The sequence below is a fragment of the Lepidochelys olivacea genome (genome assembly GCF_965140295.1).
Source record: "Lepidochelys olivacea isolate rLepOli2 genome assembly, chromosome: 4".
NCBI classification, from domain to species: Eukaryota; Metazoa; Chordata; order Testudines; family Cheloniidae; genus Lepidochelys; species Lepidochelys olivacea.
In genome coordinates, this window is record NC_140414.1 from 91,313,138 (window position 1) to 91,332,363 (window position 19,226).

The window sequence follows — 19,226 nt, forward strand, 5'->3', positions numbered from 1 at the left end:
GGTCATTGGCACAGGGTAGATCTCTGAGGCTAGGAAGAGTTCTCAATTGAGGACTGTCCCAAGTGTGTGCAATGCACTTTTCCCAGAGATATAGGTATTTGGAGTCCTAGCCAATATGCACTGACCAGATGGGTGCAGTTTAATAAAATATCCAATTCCTTGTATGTTGACAGATGAGCTCAGCGGTCTACATAATTATGAGGATGACTCTATCTGGTTATGTTGCTTGTGAGATCTGGAACAGTCTGCAGTGTTTAATCAGAAGTTAAGTGCAATGGCAGTAGACACTGAATTTAAAAATGGACTGGATGGCATCTTGTTATAAAGACTCACATTAGGCTTAATGTAGAAAGGATTTGGGGGGTCATAATTAAGGGGAATAGACTTTATGTTCAGGATGGTGACTCGCTCTACAAGTTAGTCTCACCAAATTCACCTTACTCTCTTTGGCCTATCTTAATCTTCGTTTTGGTAACCGAAGTCACTCCCTCAATTTTGAGGGCCTTAACAGGAATCTATCCTAAAATATTGTTCGTTCATGTTTTCACGCTTTCTTGTATACTCTTGTTTCAATACAACTGTGATTTGGCTTTCTCTGAGGTTCAGCTCTTCCTGTACCGCTTTGGGGTCTTAGGAACGTTCCTCTTCACAAGAGGAACAAGTAGAGGTGACCTGCCCAGAGGTCATAACCAGGCATAGGAGGGATTGGGTGATCTTTATCTGAAGAGGCATCTTACACCATTGATAACGGTTCATGCTTGCGGAGAAGCCTTGAACATTGAGGCTGTTGTTGTACAGTGACCCTTATGTAACAAAAGTGCTTGGGGGAATGTCTTTGCATTGAAATGGGCTACATTTTGTGTGTTAAAGCATTATCACAAGTCGCCAGCGTTCGGTTTGACAGATATTTGGATCAAGTGACTAGGAAAATTATTTGGCAGCCTGAACACTAGGGTTTGATCAATGCTTTAATGGATTTGTGTGATAAATTCATTCTGGCTAAATAGTGGGAATATGGATATGGCTGGAATCCTGTGTCACATATGGTCTGCTTTTGCTTTGTACCGGTCTGAAATAAACTCCGCTAAGAAACAGTATCTGATATAATTTCTTTCTCCCAAAACAATAACACCCAACCCCACTCTGTGCTGCTGCCAAGACAGGAGTGAGTTTGTTTTATGGCAGATCATGTAGCTCCCCCAAAAAGCCATTAAATATTATCAACTTAGTCATTGATAGGGGTTAGATTCAGGCTATTAATTTTTAAGGTGAGAATGATTTGTACCAGTGCATTATCATTTTCTGAATGTGTGTGTGGGGGGGGGGCGGGGGTATGTCCCTGCAGGGTGCGAAAGACTGGCTGGGAGGGACATGGGAAGATCTCTGTTGTCTTCATTATGGTTTTGAGGAACCTTTGAAAGGTGACTAAGAGAATAACAGAGCAATTCTGAGTTTTCTGAGACACTGAAACTGTAGTTATAAGCTGCAAACTAGTCCACTCATTTAAAATGTGTGCTAATGCCAATGATACTTCAGTGGTCAGTGTTGTTACATGCTTCGATGGGCAGTGAAATAGTCAAGAAAGAAGCATCAATAGGAACTTCTATACCACTGTTTCCTGAGGGTGGGGTCGGCAGCACTCATGGACTCGTATGGGATAGAGTGTTTGGGGGAAAATTATACATTACCTTGAGGAGATCTTAACACCTGGCAAGGGAAAAGGGGCATGATTGGTTTAATGTTCCTGAATGAGGACTCTGCTTTCAAATGTTTGGGTAGCTGCTCTAAGCCACCCAAGGTTGTTACTAACAGTATTGATACATGTTGGTTCTCAACCTACTTTCAGTGATGTGATATAGTAGGATATTGATGTACTGAATGTATCAATGTTGTTTCACTGGTTTTCAGAGCTTTTGAAGGACTTTATAAACTTCTGATTATCATGCATAAGAAATATTGGCCTTTTTTACTTCTATTTTTTCCCATCAAATCTCACCTCTCTCAAATCGTTACAAATTTAGTTTCCTTTGATTCTCAACTTTAAATTCAATTAATCTTGATAGTTAAACTAATGGCTCATTTGTCTTGATGTTTTCATTAAACTACCTTGGGATATCTATATATTGCATCAGATTGTGTGGTTGCTATAGGATTTGTTCGCAGCCTCTGAGAACTAAAGGGAGACACTGGCCCTGCTTAACAGCTACACACTGCTGACTTTCCAAATTGAAGGCTATAGAGAAACCTTGTACACCTGTAAGAATCAAATATTGAATATAGAAACGTTGGTCTCTTCTGATGTGACATGATCCAGTTTTGACGCTATGCCCCATATTCTTCAGAGATATTATTGTGATATGATTATGGCATACCTATGATGTAAAATATGCAAAATAGGTCATGTGAGATATTGAAAAGGTTGATTTACTGAATATCATTATTCTATTTGAATGCAAGTACTATTTTGGTATCTGAAGTTAGGAATATTGTCTATGTATCTATTGCAAATGTATTTACACCCGGGGAATGCCCACTAGGCAGAATTCAGAGTAAAAAGAAAAGGAGTACTTGTGGCACCTTAGAGACTAACCAATTTATTTGAGCATGAAGACTAGGCAGAAGACACTCAGTTTAGATGGCTGGCTGGGAAGGGCCGTTAGGGAGAACAATAGGGTTTAGAAGATGCTAATCTCCCACCAGGGAGCCTTCCTGAGGATGCTACAAACAGCCTCTGACCCATAGCTGCTATGACACTATGGGATCATGCAACCAAGTCACCTGGTACTGGACTCCATCACAGAATACTAGTGTTTTTCCACTGAAAGGCATGGGAACTAAAGTTGGAGGGAAAAAGGGTTACCACCATTGCAAAAGCTATTTAAGGCAGGGGAGTGACATCATCCTGGGTTCTTCATTGACTCCCCGCCCAAAGGAGATGCTTGGAAACATCTGAGAAATCAGGACTAAACTGTGGGAGAAGGGCTGAACCCAGGCTAGAGGGATTTCTAGCCTCTGAAAGGTATATCTGGGGTTTTAAGCTGCAAGCAAGTGCAGCTTGCCCTCAAGAATTTCTACAAACTGCCTAAAACAACAGTTAGGGTGAGAATTTGCTACTCATATACAGTTTCTTTAGTATATTAAGCTTAGATTGCATTTTTGTTTTATTTGCTAGGTAATCTGCTTTGATCTGTTTGCTCTCCCTTATCACTTAAAATGTATCCTCATGTCATTAATAAACTTGTTTTGTCTGAAAATCATTACTGAAAGTAGTTTACATCCCTCTCCACATGGAGGGAAGGGTGAATTTCATGAGCTTAGAACCATAGAATATCAGGTTTGGAAGGGACCTCAGGAGGTCATCTAGTCCAACCCCCTGCTCAAAGCAGGACCAATTGCCAATTTTTGCCCCAAATCCCTAAATGGCCCCCTCAAGGATTGAACTCACAACCTTGGGGTTAGCATGCCAATGTTCAAACCACTGAGCTGTCCCTCCCCTCCAGTTCTCTGTGCAGCACAAGACTGTGTGATTTGGGGTTTACCTTCCAAAGGTGGGTGTGCACTTGAGTACTTGGCAGTTCCTTAACTGAGCCTTCCCATGCAGAGCTGTTCTTAGCAGCTGTGTGTAGAGCTGCACCTGGGTGTGTCCCTACCTGTATGTGTGCTGGAGGGGGCTTGTGGGCCTGTCACAGCAGTACACTGTAAAGGGAGTCCAGGTTGGTGGGTCAGGCGGGGTCAGTGGTATCCCAGTTCCAGGCAGAACCCTGAGGTGGGGGGAGGGGAGAACCCATCACACTAGTGCTGTTAAGTGTCTGAATTTGCAATATTAGAATATTAAAGTAGGTAATCCTCAGGCTGTGCATAATGGGATAGGGGAAGCTTGAAGTGTACTGGATGTGTGAAAATGGTAATCAAAATTGCAGTGTAAAGAGTTAGCTAAAATGCGTTCAATGAACAAATGTAAATGCATAATCATTAAGAGCTATCTGAGTTTATATGGTTTTTGTGGTAAGAGAATGCTGAAGTTGTTGTACAGTCCATTATCCTCAAGACCCTAATGCTACTAAAAAGTAACCCTTTTGACCCAGTCAAAGCGGCTCAAGTAATGTTCTTTAAATATTTGTTTCTATTTCCTGTGTGTTTTGACTTCCAGCTTTGGTAGCTAGTAAAACTTCAAAAGTGAATACTTTAATTAGAATGTCTTTTTTTTTCTTTCTTTTTAAAATTGCAGTTGAGAGAGGCAAGCAGAGGAGTCCTAAAAGTTCATGCATACATACACAAACCTCTCCAGATGTGCATTCAACTGAAACAAAAAAACGTGAGTTGGCACAATACAAAGCAAAATGTGAGAACCAAAGTGAAATTATCCTGCATTTGAAGAAATTCTTGGCAAGCAGTAACCAGAAGTTTGAAGCATTAACAGTTGTGATCCAGCACCTACAGTCTGAGGTAAGGCTATCCAAATACAGTAGTCTTTGCTTGAATTTGGTGCCATCTTCTAAATCTGGCAGGGCGTCTGAATATTTAATTTGTACACATAACAAGTCTTCATTTGACTCATCTGGTGAATCTACGCAGCAAAAAAACTTGTGGCAGCGAGTCTCAGAGCCTGGGTGAAGTGGCTCGGGCTTATGCTGTCGGGCTAAAAATAATAGTGTGGGTGTTCTGGGCTCTGAGACCTGGCAAGGGAGGAGGGTCTCTGAGCCCAGGCTCCAGGCCAAGCCCAAAAGTCTACACTGCTATTTTTAGCCCAACAGAGTGAGCCTGAGTTACCTGACCCAGGCTCTGAGACTCACTTACACAGGTTTTTTGTTTTTTGTTTTTGCTGTGTAGATCAGTGTTAACATGTGCCAGGGCTGAGCCCCAGTCCTCTAGGCTTGGTAGTTCAGAGCTCTGGCATCAGTGGGCTTGCCATGTCAGTTACAAAAATGAAAAAAAAAAATTACAAAAAAAAATTGTTTGAGCTCCAGCATCTTTATTTACAAATTAAGCACTGGTGTAGATGCACCCAAAGGAACCTTCCAGTAGGAGTGCTTTCTTTTTTTCTGTAGCATTCATTTTTTGTACACTTATCTTTTGTTTCATCTCTAAACTATATAGAAGTAGCATTGTGTATCTCTCTTTCTATGTGGGAAGTCTTCATAGTGGGCCTTTTTTCTAATAGGACCTTTAAGATATGACTACAATTAAAAACAGTATCCAAGATGAGGTTCTTTGCCTTCAATGCCTTTTTGGTGTTAATTGAAGGCCTCCAATTAACCACACTCAATATATTTCAATACCATTAAACTATCCCTTGTATTCTAACATTATTGACCACCTGCATTGAACAGGTGTTCATTATTTTGTTTACCGTAATGTGCAGATACCTTCTAGTGACTTAATTTACTTGACAATCAGTTGTGTACAACTAGTTCAAATTATTACATCCAATATATACACTGTACTGCTATCTCCTAACACTTTGAAAACTTTCTGCAAATAACATGCATATATAGTAGATCATTGGGTCACTGCCATAGCCCTGGTTTTTTCTGCTAAAATTTATTGTAAATATTTTCTATTTGGAGACTTGGCCCCATAGCCCTTCCTTTAAAAAGACTTGTTTTCGCAGTATGTAAGGATGGTGTTACACTTGAAGAGCAATCCAGTCGATGCTTAAGGACCCTTTAAACATGGTTGGCTCTTGTACATAAATTGAATCACTTGAATCTAGGTTTTATTATTTCAGCTAATAGAAGCAGGAATATTCTGTGACCTTGTTCAGCTTCTGTGTAAAGGATAAGCATCTTTCCTGATCGCTTTTAGAGTAAGGTGAAGGGGTGGATGTGACACAGAAAGGCCCAGACTAGTATATCACCCTGTATCTGATAACCTTCTCAATATTTCACTAAAGGGAGTCGAAAGCTCAGAACTAGCTAATTGTCATGGTTATTGCAATATGTTTCTATGGGAAACGATTTGAGTGATCTAACTTGTAGGATATTATATCCCAAATCTGATGGGAGTGAAACCTGTTACCTGAAGAGAGGAAATCTGAGAGCTAACCCAATTAACATGAGAACAATGGACATCTGTCAACTGAGCCAGTTTGTGTTTACCCAGTTGGGGCCAGATGCAGGGTTCAGAGTTTACAAGGACAAAAAGAACCCCATTAAAAGTCTCTGAATAGGGACCCCTGAATTGAAGGACACTATTCTGTGATTGTATAAAAGAAAAGAGTATAAGAAGTCAGTCAGTGGGGCAAGGGGGGTCCCATGAAAAGTGAATCCCAATCCTTTGGACTTGCTGAGCTCCGCAAAGGCTAACCTTGGGGTAAGAAATACTTTATTAGACAGGAAAGTAATTTATTAACAAGTATAGGCTACAGATTGCATGTTATGTTTTTCTTCTACCTGTAACTTTGTTTCCAAATTTATCCTTGCTTGTATTTGAATTTTTACCTCAAGCTCTGTTAAATAAACTGCAACTGAAGCCATTTTAAATTTCCCTTTGAAGTCTGCAAACCAATTACATTGTAGTTGAGCCAAATTATCTTCAGGACTATCAACTTCAGAAGATGCCTGCCATTAAAAGCTATACTATCAAAATTCATTATTTGTAAGATCTGTGGTGTCTCTCCTATTCTCTTGATAGCCATAGTTTAACTGAAGTCCTGGTGCCTAGTAAACTTCCACAAGCAGTACGTTATTTCAAGCATTTTCCTCCACTAAAAATGGACTTTATGGAATTGCTGTTAACTAAAATTCTTAGCAAAACGCGCATACATCCAAATCCACCCAGCCCCATTGGAGTAAAGTAACAGGATGGCACTCTATTTATATATTTCTTTAATTAGATCTAGTAATGGTACTGTACTGTTTTTCCTAATCTGAGACAGGTATTGGCCCCAAAGTTGTGTTAAACCCTAAATCTACCTTTAATATATGCATGTAGAGGCATTATCTTGTATTTGTCAATACTGTATTAGGAAATTATCAGTCAACCATTAAACTCTTCAGCTATCAGAATTTGCCCAGATTTCTATAGTTAGACTTAAGATTCATTAAGGGTAGTCTTTATAAATATGATATGCTTGAAATGTGGATAACCAGTTTAAGATTTGAGAATTCTTGACCTTAAAATTCTAAAACCCAGTTTTTACTTATCGGGAATTCAAGTAACTTTCTCTCAATTATTGTAATGTTGCTACAACAAACTAATGCAAGATAGTGATCTTCTTGTCAGCAAGAGTATTTATCGGAAATGAGCAAGGCATCTGATGTAAATGTCAGAAACTGGACTGACTGTCTATTGTTAAATGTGTGTGCGCTTGCAGTGTTAAAAGGACACATCAGATTGAAATCAGTCAAGTAAAAATGTCATTACCCCTGTTCTGTTGTCCCTTGCCAAGTTTTTGTGGCTTTATATCATGCTTTCCTGTTTTTAAAACCGACAAGCAAGAAGGGGAACAATGAAACTGAGAATACTCAGTGTTATCAAATGCAGGCTAAATCTAAAAGTTCGTTCTTCTGTTGTAGTAATCTTGGTAGTTGATGGTTGTAACTGTAGCAGGTTTAAAAAAAACATTGGGGCAGTGCGGTTTTCAGTTGATTATTGACTTTAACTCTTTGATATTACTTTTATCAACTTATTCACTATATTAATCTTCTAAGAATACAGTAAATTTGAAGTTATTTACATTAATAGAAACCACAAACCTAGTTTAAAAGATGTGGCATAATGAGTCTGTAGTAAACTCAATAGGAACCAGAGTTGGTTACATTAAAACAAATCTGAACCCCAGATTGTACTGTTATAATCTCTTGTAAAACTGTCAATGAGAATGAGGGGTGCTCCATGTCGCAGACAGCATGCTGAAAATCTGTCCATTTTACTCTCCTAAACCTTCCCAGCCAATACTGCGACCTCCTGGTTGCTCTATAAGATTGTAATTGGGCCACTTTTTGTTGTAAAATAAAAAATGATCCATACTTTGTGTAGAAGTAAAACTCTTGGATATTGCTGTTTGTTCAGACAAATGTTAAATATTATGAAACAGTTTTTTCATCCACTTTGAATTAAAATTCCAAATGTTTAAAATCAAAGCCAACCACTGAAGTACCACTGAACTCAAAACAATAAGTTGGGCTTCACCTGTTGAAATTCAATGCCAATAAGAAATATATTTTCTCACACTAATAGAAATAGAGTAACTCTAGACATGTCAGTCTTCTCCACAGTATTAGCTAGAGTAAATCTTCTTTCTTAAACTTCATACTCTGAAGCTATTCTGTTGAGGCTTATCTTTTAGGTGAAAATGAATTGCATTGTGGTAGTGGCTTGAATTACGTTGCATGACCACTGCAGTGATATTAGCATAGATCTTGCCTAAATCATGTTTTTTTAAGTAATACATGAATTGTAATTATTGTACATTTGTGTCCTGTTTAGAATCCGGACAATTGTACTTAAAATAGATTAATTTTATTTGGATTACAAAATGTTTATATGCCCATTATATGCAAAACTAACTTAAGGATAAGATACTTAAACTGCTATAGAAATAAGTTACTGAAACTTTAAATAGAGAACAGAACAGCTTAGAGAAATGTTGGGTGAGGAGGATATGTCTGGAGCACTGTCATGGATGGGTATAAACTGTTCAGGAAGGAAAGGCCAGGGAGAAAAGGTGGAGGAGTTGCATTGTATGTAAGAGAGCAGTATGATTGCTCAGAGTTCCAGTATCAAACTGGAAAGAAGCCCGTTGAGAGTCTTTGGGTTAAGTTTAGAGGCGAGAGCAACAAGGATGGTGTCGTGGTGGACGTCTTGCTATAGACCACATGACCAGGAGGAGGAGGTAGACGAGGCTTTATTTGGATAACTAACAGAAATTTCCAGATCACAGGGCCTGATTCTCATGGGGGACTTCAATCACCCTGACATCTGCTGGGAGAGTAATACAGCAGTGCACAGACAATCCAGGAAGCTTTTGGAAAGCGTTGGGGACAACTTCCAGGTGCAAGTGCTGGAGGAACCAACTAGGGGCTGTGATCCTCTTGATCTGCTGCTCACAAACAGGGAAGAATTGGTAGAGGAAGTATAAGTGGGTGGCAACCTGGGCAGCAGTGACCATGAGATGGTAGAGTTCAGGATCCTGACAAAAGGAAGAAAGGAGAGCAGCAGAATACGGACCCAGGACTTCAGAAAAGCAAATTTTGCCTCCCTCAGGGAACTGATGGGGAGGATCCCCTGGGAGGCTAATATGAGTGGGGAAGGAGTCCAGGAGAGCTGGCTGTATTTTAAAGAAGCCTTATTGAGGGTGCAGGAACAAACCATCCCGATGCGCAGAAAGAATAGCAAATATGGCAGGGAACCAGCTTGGCTTAACAGAAGTCTATGGTCACCTTAAACACAAAAAGGAAGTTTACAAGAAGTGGAAATTTGGACAGATGACTTTGGAGGAATATAAAAATATTGCTCAAGCATGCAGGGGTGTAATCAGGAAGGCCAAAGCACAATTGGAGTTGCAGCTAGCAAGGGATGTGAAGGGTAACAAGAATGGTTTCTTGTTAGTGTAAGGGAACTGTTGCTCCCTTACTAACATTCAGTGGGTGTGTTTTAGTCGCTAGCTCCCAGTACTAAAAGGGGGAAGAATCGATGGGGAATCAGGACCCTGAGACTGCCAGTCCCTAGGAGCAATGGGGAGAGGCCAATGCTCTAGGTCAGCCTGAATGACAGGGTGGGCAGGCTAATCAGGGATTCAGGAGGCTGGGGAGGTCCGTCATCCATGTGAGCTGGAATTGCCTGAGTCAGAGTGGGGCCAAGCTAAGGAGAAAGCAGGGGTCCAAGCTGAGCTGGGGAGCAGAGCTGTGCCAGATCCAGAGTGACCAGAAAAGGAGCCCGGAGAGAGCAGACCCTGGGGCTGCAGCTCTGCTCCCAGGACAAAGTCAGAAGCACAGCCCAGAGAGAGCAGACTTGCCCTGGGAGGAGAGCTGCAGCAACCAGAGCCAGAGGGGCCAGAGAAGCAGCCCATGAAGCTGGGAGCAGAGCAGCAGCCGTGCTGAGGGGGTGGGGGGGTGGGGCTGGGGCTGGAACAGTCCTGGGCCAGGTGTCGTGAGCAGCTGGGGAGAGCGAGCGGGGACCCTGGGCAGCGGGCCCAGCACAGGGAGACCCCTCAGCCAGGAGGCTCTGCAGGCCAGACTCGGAGGGGGATTGGTAACCCTGACAGGGTGGGGGCAATGCTGGGAAGAAGGGCCCTGCCACCTAGAGCCTGAGAGCGTGTGGCCACGAGCAGAGCGACTCCACCCCACAGCATCCCTGCAGCACAGCCAGGGCCTGAGAAGGAGGCCTGGGACTTACAAGGAACGGACTGAACTTCCCTGACATTCCAGAGAAACTGTTTGTGATGTTCCCTGCCACAGAGCAGGGTGATGTTTCCTTTAACCTTTCCCATTTTTCTTATTCTTTTTTAAATTAATTGTTGATTAAATAACTTGCATTTGCTTTAAATTGTATGTAATGATAAGTGGGTCAGAGAAGTGCTCAGTGCAGAGAGAGTACCCCGGAGTGGGGACACCCTAGCCCCTGTCCAAGGTGACCACAGTAGGGTTGGGGGTTAAGCCCCCTAGGAATCCTGGGCCCAGCCTTGTTGGGGTTATGAGGACTTTGCCAGACAGGAGAGTGGAAGGGAAGTCCTCAAGGGCAGGGAGGCCTCTGGGTTAAGGAAGTGGGAGTGAGGACTCAGATCCTTTCGCTAGCCCACTTCACTGGGGTAGTGCAGAAGCCAGGAAAGTTCCCCACAATAGCGGGACTGTTCCCCCGCTTACATTAGCAACAAGAAGGTGGTCAGGGAAAGTGTGGGACCCTTACTGAATAGGGGAGGCAACTTAGTGACAGATGATGTGGAAAAAGCTGAAGTACTCCATACTTTTTTTTTTTTTTTTTGCCTCAGTCTTCACAGACAAGGTCAGCTCCCAGACTGCTGCGCTGAGCAGCACACTATGGGGAGGAGGTAAGCAGCCCTCAGTGGTGAAAGAACAGGTTAAGGACTATTTAGAAAAGCTGAGGGAATTGGCTGACATGATTACAGAGCTGTTGGCTGTTATCTCCGAAAACTCATGGCAATTGGAGGAGGTCTTGGATGACTGGAAAAAGGCAAATATAGTGCCATCTTTTAAAAAGGGAAGAAGAAGAATCTGGAGAGCTACAGACCAGTTAGCCTCACTTCAGTCCCTGGCGAAGCGGCAGTTCTGCAAAAAAGGACCTGGGGATTACAGTGGATGAGAAGCTGGATATGAGTCAGCAGTGTGCCCTTGCAGCCCAATATGCTGTTAGCCTTCTTGGCAACATTAGTAGAAGTATTGCCAGCAGATCAAGTGAAGTGATTATTCTCCTCTATTTGGCACTCGTGAGGCCACATCTGGAATACTGTGTCCAGTTTTGGGACCCCCTCTACAGAAAGGATGTGTACAAATTGGAGAGAGTCCAGCAGAGGGCAGTGAAAATGATAAAGGGGCTGGGACACATGACTTATGAGGAGAGGCTGAGGGAACTGGGCTGTTTAGTGTGCAGAAGAGAAGAGCAAGGGGAGGGTTTGAGAGCAGCCTTCAACTACTTGAAGGGGGTTTCCAAAGAGGATGGAGCTCTGCTGTTCTCAGTGGTGGCAGGTGACAGAACAAGGAGCAATGGTCTCAAGTTGCAGTGGGGGAGGTCTAGGTTGGATATTAGGAAAAGCTATTTAATTAGGAGGGTGGTGAAGCACTGGAATGGATTACCTAGGGAGGTGGTGGAATCTCCGTCTTTAGAGGATTTTAAGGCCCGGCTTGACAAAGCCCTGGCTGAGATGATCTAGTTGGCATTGGTCCTGCTTTGAGCAGGGGGTTGGACTAGATGACCTCCTGAGGTCTCTTCCAACCCTAGTCTTCTATGATTCTATGACACTGCTAACAGTCCTCAAACAATGGCAAGAAGAGGACTGGAATTTTGATTCACAGTATCCAGGAATGTTTTACAGTGAGATGCATCCTGGTGACATAGCCCAGGAGAATTTGCTGGCTGGAACCCATGTGGTTGAGAGGATGATGAGAAACTAAACTCTAGAGGGCATAACTAAGAAGCAGATATCATTACGTCATCCTGTAGAATAGGAGAGACAATTATGAGAAGTGATGTAAAAGCATGAGTTATAGGAAGTGTGATTTAAAACAGATGTGGAAGTGGGTCATCAATCTATAAGCAGCCATAGTTCTGGCATTTCCTGACTGAGTGCTTAACTCTGTGCAACTAGAACATTCTCAAGTTAATTTTCTATTATTGGAATTTCCAAAGATTTCAAAAGTCAGAGGATTTAGAAATCGCTGTATTTTCAATGTCTGTCTTCAGTGAATGGGATGTCTCAGTGAGCATGGCTATATTAACGATACGGCATTGTTTCCCCGATAAAGACTCAGGAAATTCAAGTCCCATGAGCTGCCATTGGAAACGGATCAGTTGAAATTGCTCTAAGGCAGTGGTCACCAAATGGTAGACTGTGATCAGCTGGTCGATTGTGGAGCCTCTGACATTTTGTCTCAGTTTGTCACTGAGACTGAGATCATAAGAGGCTCTATGATGGACTAGTTGATCAACAGTTTGGCAGTGCAGCAGGGCCCACGCTGCTCCTAGAAGTGGCTGGCTTGTCCGGCAGTGGCTCCTGGTGGAGAGAAGGGGATAGGGTCTCTGCATGCTGCCCTTGCCTGCAAGCTCACCCCCGCAGCTCCCATTGGCCGGGAATGGGGAACTGTGGCCAATGGGAGCTGCGGGGGAGGTGCCTGCGGATGGGGGCAGAGTGCGGAACCATTTGCCCCTCCCCCCAGAGCCACTGCTGGACATGCCGGCCACTTCCAGGAGTGGCATGGGGCCAGGGCAGGCAGGGAGCCTGCCTTAGCCCCACTGCACCACCACCTGAGGTAAGCGATGCCCTGCTGGAGCCCATACTCCGAACCCCTCCTGCCCCCTAACCCCCTGCCCCCTCCCAGAGCCTGTACCCCAACCTGCTGCCTGAGCCCCCTCCTGGAGCCAGCACCCCATCCCTCTCCCCCAGTCCTGAGCCCTCTTCTGCACCCAAACTCCCTGCCCCAGGCTCAGCCCGGAGCTGCCTCCTACACTCCAAACTCCCCTGTCCCAGCCCAGTGAAAGTGAGTAAGGGAGAGGAGAGCAAACAGAGGGAGGGGGGGATGGGGATGAGCGGGGCATAGCCTTGGAGAGGGGGCAGGGCAAAGGGTGTTTGGGTTTGTGTGATTACTGTTCTTTCTACGTTTTCTTTAAGGTAGATCGTGGGGTGCACTTAAATTCAAAAAGTGATCTTGTGCTTAAAAAGGTTAGAGACCACTGCTTTAAGGTTGTCAATAATTCAAATGCTGCAGCTCATTGACCAAAAAACTTTACCCTTGGTTGTGCATGCTTTAAAAATTTTAGTCAATCATACTGAACATGCAGTATGAAATAGATTATTTAAATACAATGAAACACTACTTCAGTGAAATGACTGATAAACAAGTTATTTAACTGAGGTGGCCTTTTGTTGTACTGGGTACGCTGGGATATTTCAGAGTGGTCTCAAGGCAGAGAAGGTTGCCTAATAAAAGGTCTCTAGTACAGGGTTCACTGTGAAAGGTACTGAGAAGAGGTGCTTCTACTGCAGAATGTGTTGGTCTTCAAAGTAGTCAGAATCTCTAGATATGCCTTAAAGAACTTTTCAACGTGCATGATTTCTGATTATTTCCTGGATTGTCTTCATGAAAATGCAGAAATAGTGGACAGGAAAACGAACAGATCCTTCGCTAATAAACTCAGGGTGAAAGGGAGTAGATAGTGAAGGAAGGGGCCTCTTCCCTGCCTCCCCGCAGGGCAGCCTAGATGATTCTATAAAGTCTGTATTTCACTGATCAAATAGGACCATTTTGTCCATAATACTTCACACTTTACAATGCTTAAATTTCAGATACCTTCAAAAATGTGGCTAACACAGTTTACACAGGAGACCCGAGGCACAAATATCACTGGCTCAAAGTCAATGAATCAGTAACTGTGAACCTAGATCGCCTGACTTTCATGTGCTCTAACAAGATGAAACTTCTTCCATGTTGAAAAGAAATCTTGGGGGAAAATACTAAGAAATGTATAGAAATCTCTGCTGAAACTATGAATTTCAGTCAACTTTGTGTCTTAAATCAAAATACAGATTCATGATGAGATGGGGGGAGGAGGAAGAATAAACCTGTACAACAAAAAGAAAAGGAGTACTTGTGGCACCTTAGAGACTAACCAATTTATTTGAGCATAAGCTTTTGTGAGCTACAGCTTACTAAACCTCAATATAAGAAATGGATGAAATTAAAAACCATCCAACTACAGTTTTCTACATCACTTTCAAGAGGCAAAAATTGTAATGAATAGGGTCTTTAATACATCTGTGATTAATCTGCTACATCTCTTATCTGAAATTTAACACTGGCATATTCAGGTTACACCTGAAGTTGGGGAGTAGGAGAAAGAAATATCCCATACAGAGTAAGGGCTTGTCTAAACTTACAGGATTGCAGCTGTGCCAATGTAGCGCTTAGTGTGCAGACACTGCCTACCCCAATGGGAGAGTTTCTCCCATTGGCATAGGTACTCCACCTGTCAGGGAGGTGGAAGAGCTATGTTAATGGGGAATCACTCCCCTGGATATAGCACTGTCTGCACCGAAAGTTAAGTTGGGAGTTGGATTTTCCACATCCCTGAGCAACAAAGCTATACTGACATAAGTTTGTAGTGCAGACCAGGGCTAAGTCAGACCTAATTTGAATTGTAATTACACTTAAGAATCCTGTCTGACTAGACCTACTCAGTTCAGTGTCACCAAAGGAATGAATAAACATCTGATGGTTCAGAACTTGTATTAAATAAAGCCATTAAACCATTAGAGACTTCAGAGAATATGTACTGAAGACATGAATACTGTAGTCTGAGATTTAATTGAAGTCTGGAATTTGTGTTTACTAATAAGCCAAAGGCAAATGAAAATTGATTCCCTAGTAGAAGTGTTCTATAAAAACACAGTAACAGAAACTGAAGGTCATGATTAGCACCCTTAGAAAACACTTAAAAGGTTGTGTCAGAGGAAAGGCACTGCTGAGACAAATAATATTGAGCATCTTGTAAGAAGTTTGTTTGCTGTAGTATAAAAACTTTCTAGTGCCCTGAGGAATGTGGTGAATCCAAAAAAGGTTATGGAAACAAAACCACCAATAGTATTTTAGTGGTCCCATAATGAACTTTGCTGCCTCAATTTTGTATTTGAAGCAGGGTAGATAAGATGGCTCTGTCACTAACTCCTTTTCGTAAAGCACAAATCAAAAAACAATGCTTCTGTGCTCTTTGGAGATACACTGCAATGGTGTTCTTAGTCTAAGTTGCCCTCCTACTCCACCTGGTTAACACTTCATAGCTATTCATTATTATGTTTGGAATGCATGGTGACTTTTCTGAATGGCACTTTGTAAACGCAGAATATCAGCTGATTTCACCAACTCTCTTTGCCTCCTAAATAAGGTGAGAGAACTGATATTTCAAGTCAAACTTTTTGGACCGCTTTCATTTAGAATTGGTATTTTTTCCCCTCAAATCAAAGCATCTGCTTTTATTTGTAAATTCTTTAGGACCCAAATTGATCTTGTCTGTCCAAACATTGAGACTTAAATTTATAAGGGGTCAAATTCTGCCATCCTCTCTCTCTCGTCCAATTGAAAGCAATAAGACTACTTGTGTAGGTACTACTTGGGTGTATAAGGAAGCAGAAACTGGGCCACAACGATCAAAGTATATGTAATATTGATACATGGATTTTGGAGGAGCAATGCATAAACCACCATAGTTATCTTCTAAGGTAGAGTTAATGGTGCAAGAATGGGTGACCAAAGAGCAGATTATAGAAAAATGTCATTCATTGGGTTCTACAGTGTGGTCTGTGGCCAACTTTACCTCTGAATCAGAGGTGCGGTCTCATGAAAAAACAGGTCCCAATATGTGATGCTTCATCTTGATAAAATGAACCTCTGCTTGGATCAAGATGGTGCATTCCATGCTGTGAACTGTTACCATTAAAGGCTGCGTCTTACAGTTAAAAATAGGATGGTTGCAATCCAGTCTTCTGCAAATTAAGTATAACACCTGGCAAATTGCTAAAGTGACCTTTTGCTGGGCAGATTTGGATGCTTACATTGTAAGAACTATTTTCAAGTAAACAAAACGTTAATTTATTATACCTGCCTATTGTTCCTAATGTTGAACATGCCTTTTTCCCTTTGATTTTTAGGAGTAGGGGACTACAATTAGACAGCATAACTCACTTGTCAGGCTTTCCTTTTTAATGGTAAAATTAAGATCACCATTTACGCAACAGTAAAAATCATTTAAGTACTTGTTATACTAATAAGAAAAGGAGTACTTGTGGCACCTTAGAGACTAACCAATTTATTTGAGCATGAGCTTTCGTGAGCTACAGCTCACTTCATCGGATGCATGCAAAGCTCATGCTCAAATAAATTGGTTAGTCTCTAAGGTGCCACAAGTACTCCTTTTCTTTTTGCGAATACAGACTAACAAGGCTGTTACTCTGAAACCTGTTATACTAATGAGATTCTATTTGATGCACTCAGTTGAAATAATTAACTTTTTGCTCAGATTCATAGATTCAAGGCCAGAAGGGACCATTGTAATCATATAGTCTATGGTATATAGGAGGTCAGAACTTCCCCAAAATAATGCCTAGAGCATATCTTGTAGAAAAATCCAATACTGATTTAAAAATTCAGTGATGGAGAATCCATCACAACCCTTGGTAAATTGTTCCAATAGTTAATTGCCCTCACCATTTAAAAATATACACCTTATTTTCTATCTGAATTTGTCTAGCTTCAACTCCAGCCATTGGATCGTGCCTTACTTTTCTCTGCTAGGCTGAAGAGCCTGCTATGTGTGTTCCTCAGGTAGATACTTAGACTGTAATTGTCGCCCTTTAATTTTCTCTTTGTTAAGCTAAATACATTAAGCTCTTTGAGTCTACCACTGTCAAGCGTGTTTTCTAATCCTTTAATCATTCTCATGGCTCTTCTCTGAAATCTCTTCAGTTTATCAACATCCTTAAATTCTGGGCACAGTGTTCCAGCAGCAGCACCAGTGCCAAATATAGAGGTAAAATAACTTCTTTACTCCTACTCAAGATTCCCTGGATCACATTAGCTCTTTTGGCCACAGCATTTCCCTGGGAAGTCACGTTCAGCTAATTATCCACCGTGACCCCAAAGTATTTTTCAGAGTCACTGTTTCCCAGGATAGTCCTCCATCCTGTAAGTATGGCTTACATTCTTTGTTCCAAGATGTAAACATTTACATTTAGCTGTCTTAAAACATATACAGAGCAATCTGGATCGCTTGGTATCAGTGACATGTCCTCTTCATTATTTACCACTCCCCCAACTGTTTTGTTATCTGCAAACTTTCAGTGACTGTTTTCTTCTTGGTCATTGATAAAAGTATTAAATTGCACAGGGCAAAGAACAGGTCCTTGTAGGACCACACTGGAAACACACCACTTGATGACGATCTGCCTGTGCACACCCCAACACCAGCTGGGGGGTGCACAGGCAGCTGGTCTAGTCTCCTGGCTGCAAGGGTGATGAGTGAGGCATTCTGGGGCACTGTAGGCTGTGGTGCTTTAAAACTGAGCTGCTCCTCCAGAGTTCAGCATGCAGGCAGGAATGTGGGCTCCAGCTACAGCAGCAAACGCTCCAGGCCAGGTTCCAGCAGGACCTCAGGAAGTCTAGCACTGCTCATGCTCTGCCTGCTCACAGAGGAGGCACAAGATGCGCTGCACAAACTCCTGGATATTTTACGCTCATCAGTGCTGAGGCATGTTATGATCCTGATTAATGTGGGACTTCTGGAACCTGCAAGGATCCTCGAGCAGACTCTGGCATCTGTGGCACTCATGTCAAAATGAGCAGATAGGCAGTATCCGGTCCTGGTGATGGGATATGAACAGTTCTGTTCCCACCCAATGCTGGGGTCCCTGGTGGAGACAGCAGCTAATGAGAGAACTCACTAGGGCCACCAGAAGTCAACCACCAAGGACAAGGAGGCAAAATGCCTCAACTGGCTCTCTCCAAAAAGGCATACTCTAGTGCAGCCTCTCCAGATGAGGATCTCCAATTGTCAGGTTGTCCTAGCAAAATATGATTGCCTCAAGTGGAGTGCGTTGCAACAATTGATTGACAAGCTAGACAGGACTTCAGAGATGAATTCCAGATGATCCGTGTGAAGGGGCGTTGAGTAGCTAGAACCACACTACAGTTGGCCCTGAATGCCACAGATATGGCAACAGCAAATGAAGACTTACCATTTGAAGGCTGCTCACTTTCACAAGAGAATAGATGAGGTGTTGAAGTCCCTCTGACTATAGGGCCACCCTCAATAATTAGGAATGTATGTCCTGACCACCAAAATGAGCCACTTTAGGTTCCAACCTGATCAGTGGCACCAACAGCCATACTCCTATTTCAGACAGCCAGAGCCATCTGGCCTCATAGGATCTACCTCCCTCTAGCACCATTTCTGCACTAGTGCTGACCATGCAGCAAGTTTGATGTGACATTTGAGGACAGCGTACCATCCTTCCCTCCTTTCAGGAACCCTCTGACACACTTCCAACAGGCCTGGTCCAGTAACGCCCCAAGACTACTGGATGCTGGAGGTGATCCAGAGAATTCACACCATTCAGTACCTCTCCCTTCTCTCAACCACCCCCCCTCTTCACATCCCTATTCAGGGACCCTTCCCATGAGAATCTGCTTGGATAAGCACTGCAGTGCTTTCTCACTTTTGGTGCTATTGAGGCTATTCCCATCAACAGAGGGGAAAGGGAAGCTATTTGCATTACTTTCGTATCCCCCAGAAAATGGGGGCAGGGTTCAACCAATACTGGACCTCAAGAAGCTCAGGTTGGCAATGGGCTTTGTTGCAAGGATAGGTTCCTGGGTAAGTGTGTTTGTTGTGTGGTTGCTGGTGAGTATTAGCTTCAGGTTGGGGGGCTGTCTGTAAGCAAGGACTGGCCTGTCTCCCAAGATCTGAGAGTGATGGATTGTCTTTCCCACTGAGGGTTACCAAAAGAAACTACACCATCTGCTCAAGAAACTCCCTGAAAAAGCACAAGAGCAAATCCGCAC

At 42.7% G+C, this 19,226-nt stretch overlaps 1 protein-coding gene across 7 annotated transcripts in view; it reads left to right on the forward strand.

Moving 5' to 3' along the window:
* Positions 1-19,226, forward strand: part of MTUS1 (microtubule associated scaffold protein 1) — a 202,678-nt gene that overhangs the window by 132,875 nt on the left and 50,577 nt on the right. For all 7 annotated transcript variants that reach the window (XR_014711532.1, XM_084627576.1, XM_084627578.1 and 4 more), the window contains one exon: positions 4,229-4,446. Coding sequence is in view for 6 of the 7 variants with exons in the window: in XM_084627576.1 (XP_084483702.1) it covers positions 4,229-4,446 (218 nt within the window). In the remaining variant the exon portion in view is untranslated. The remainder of the gene's footprint in view (positions 1-4,228; positions 4,447-19,226) is intronic.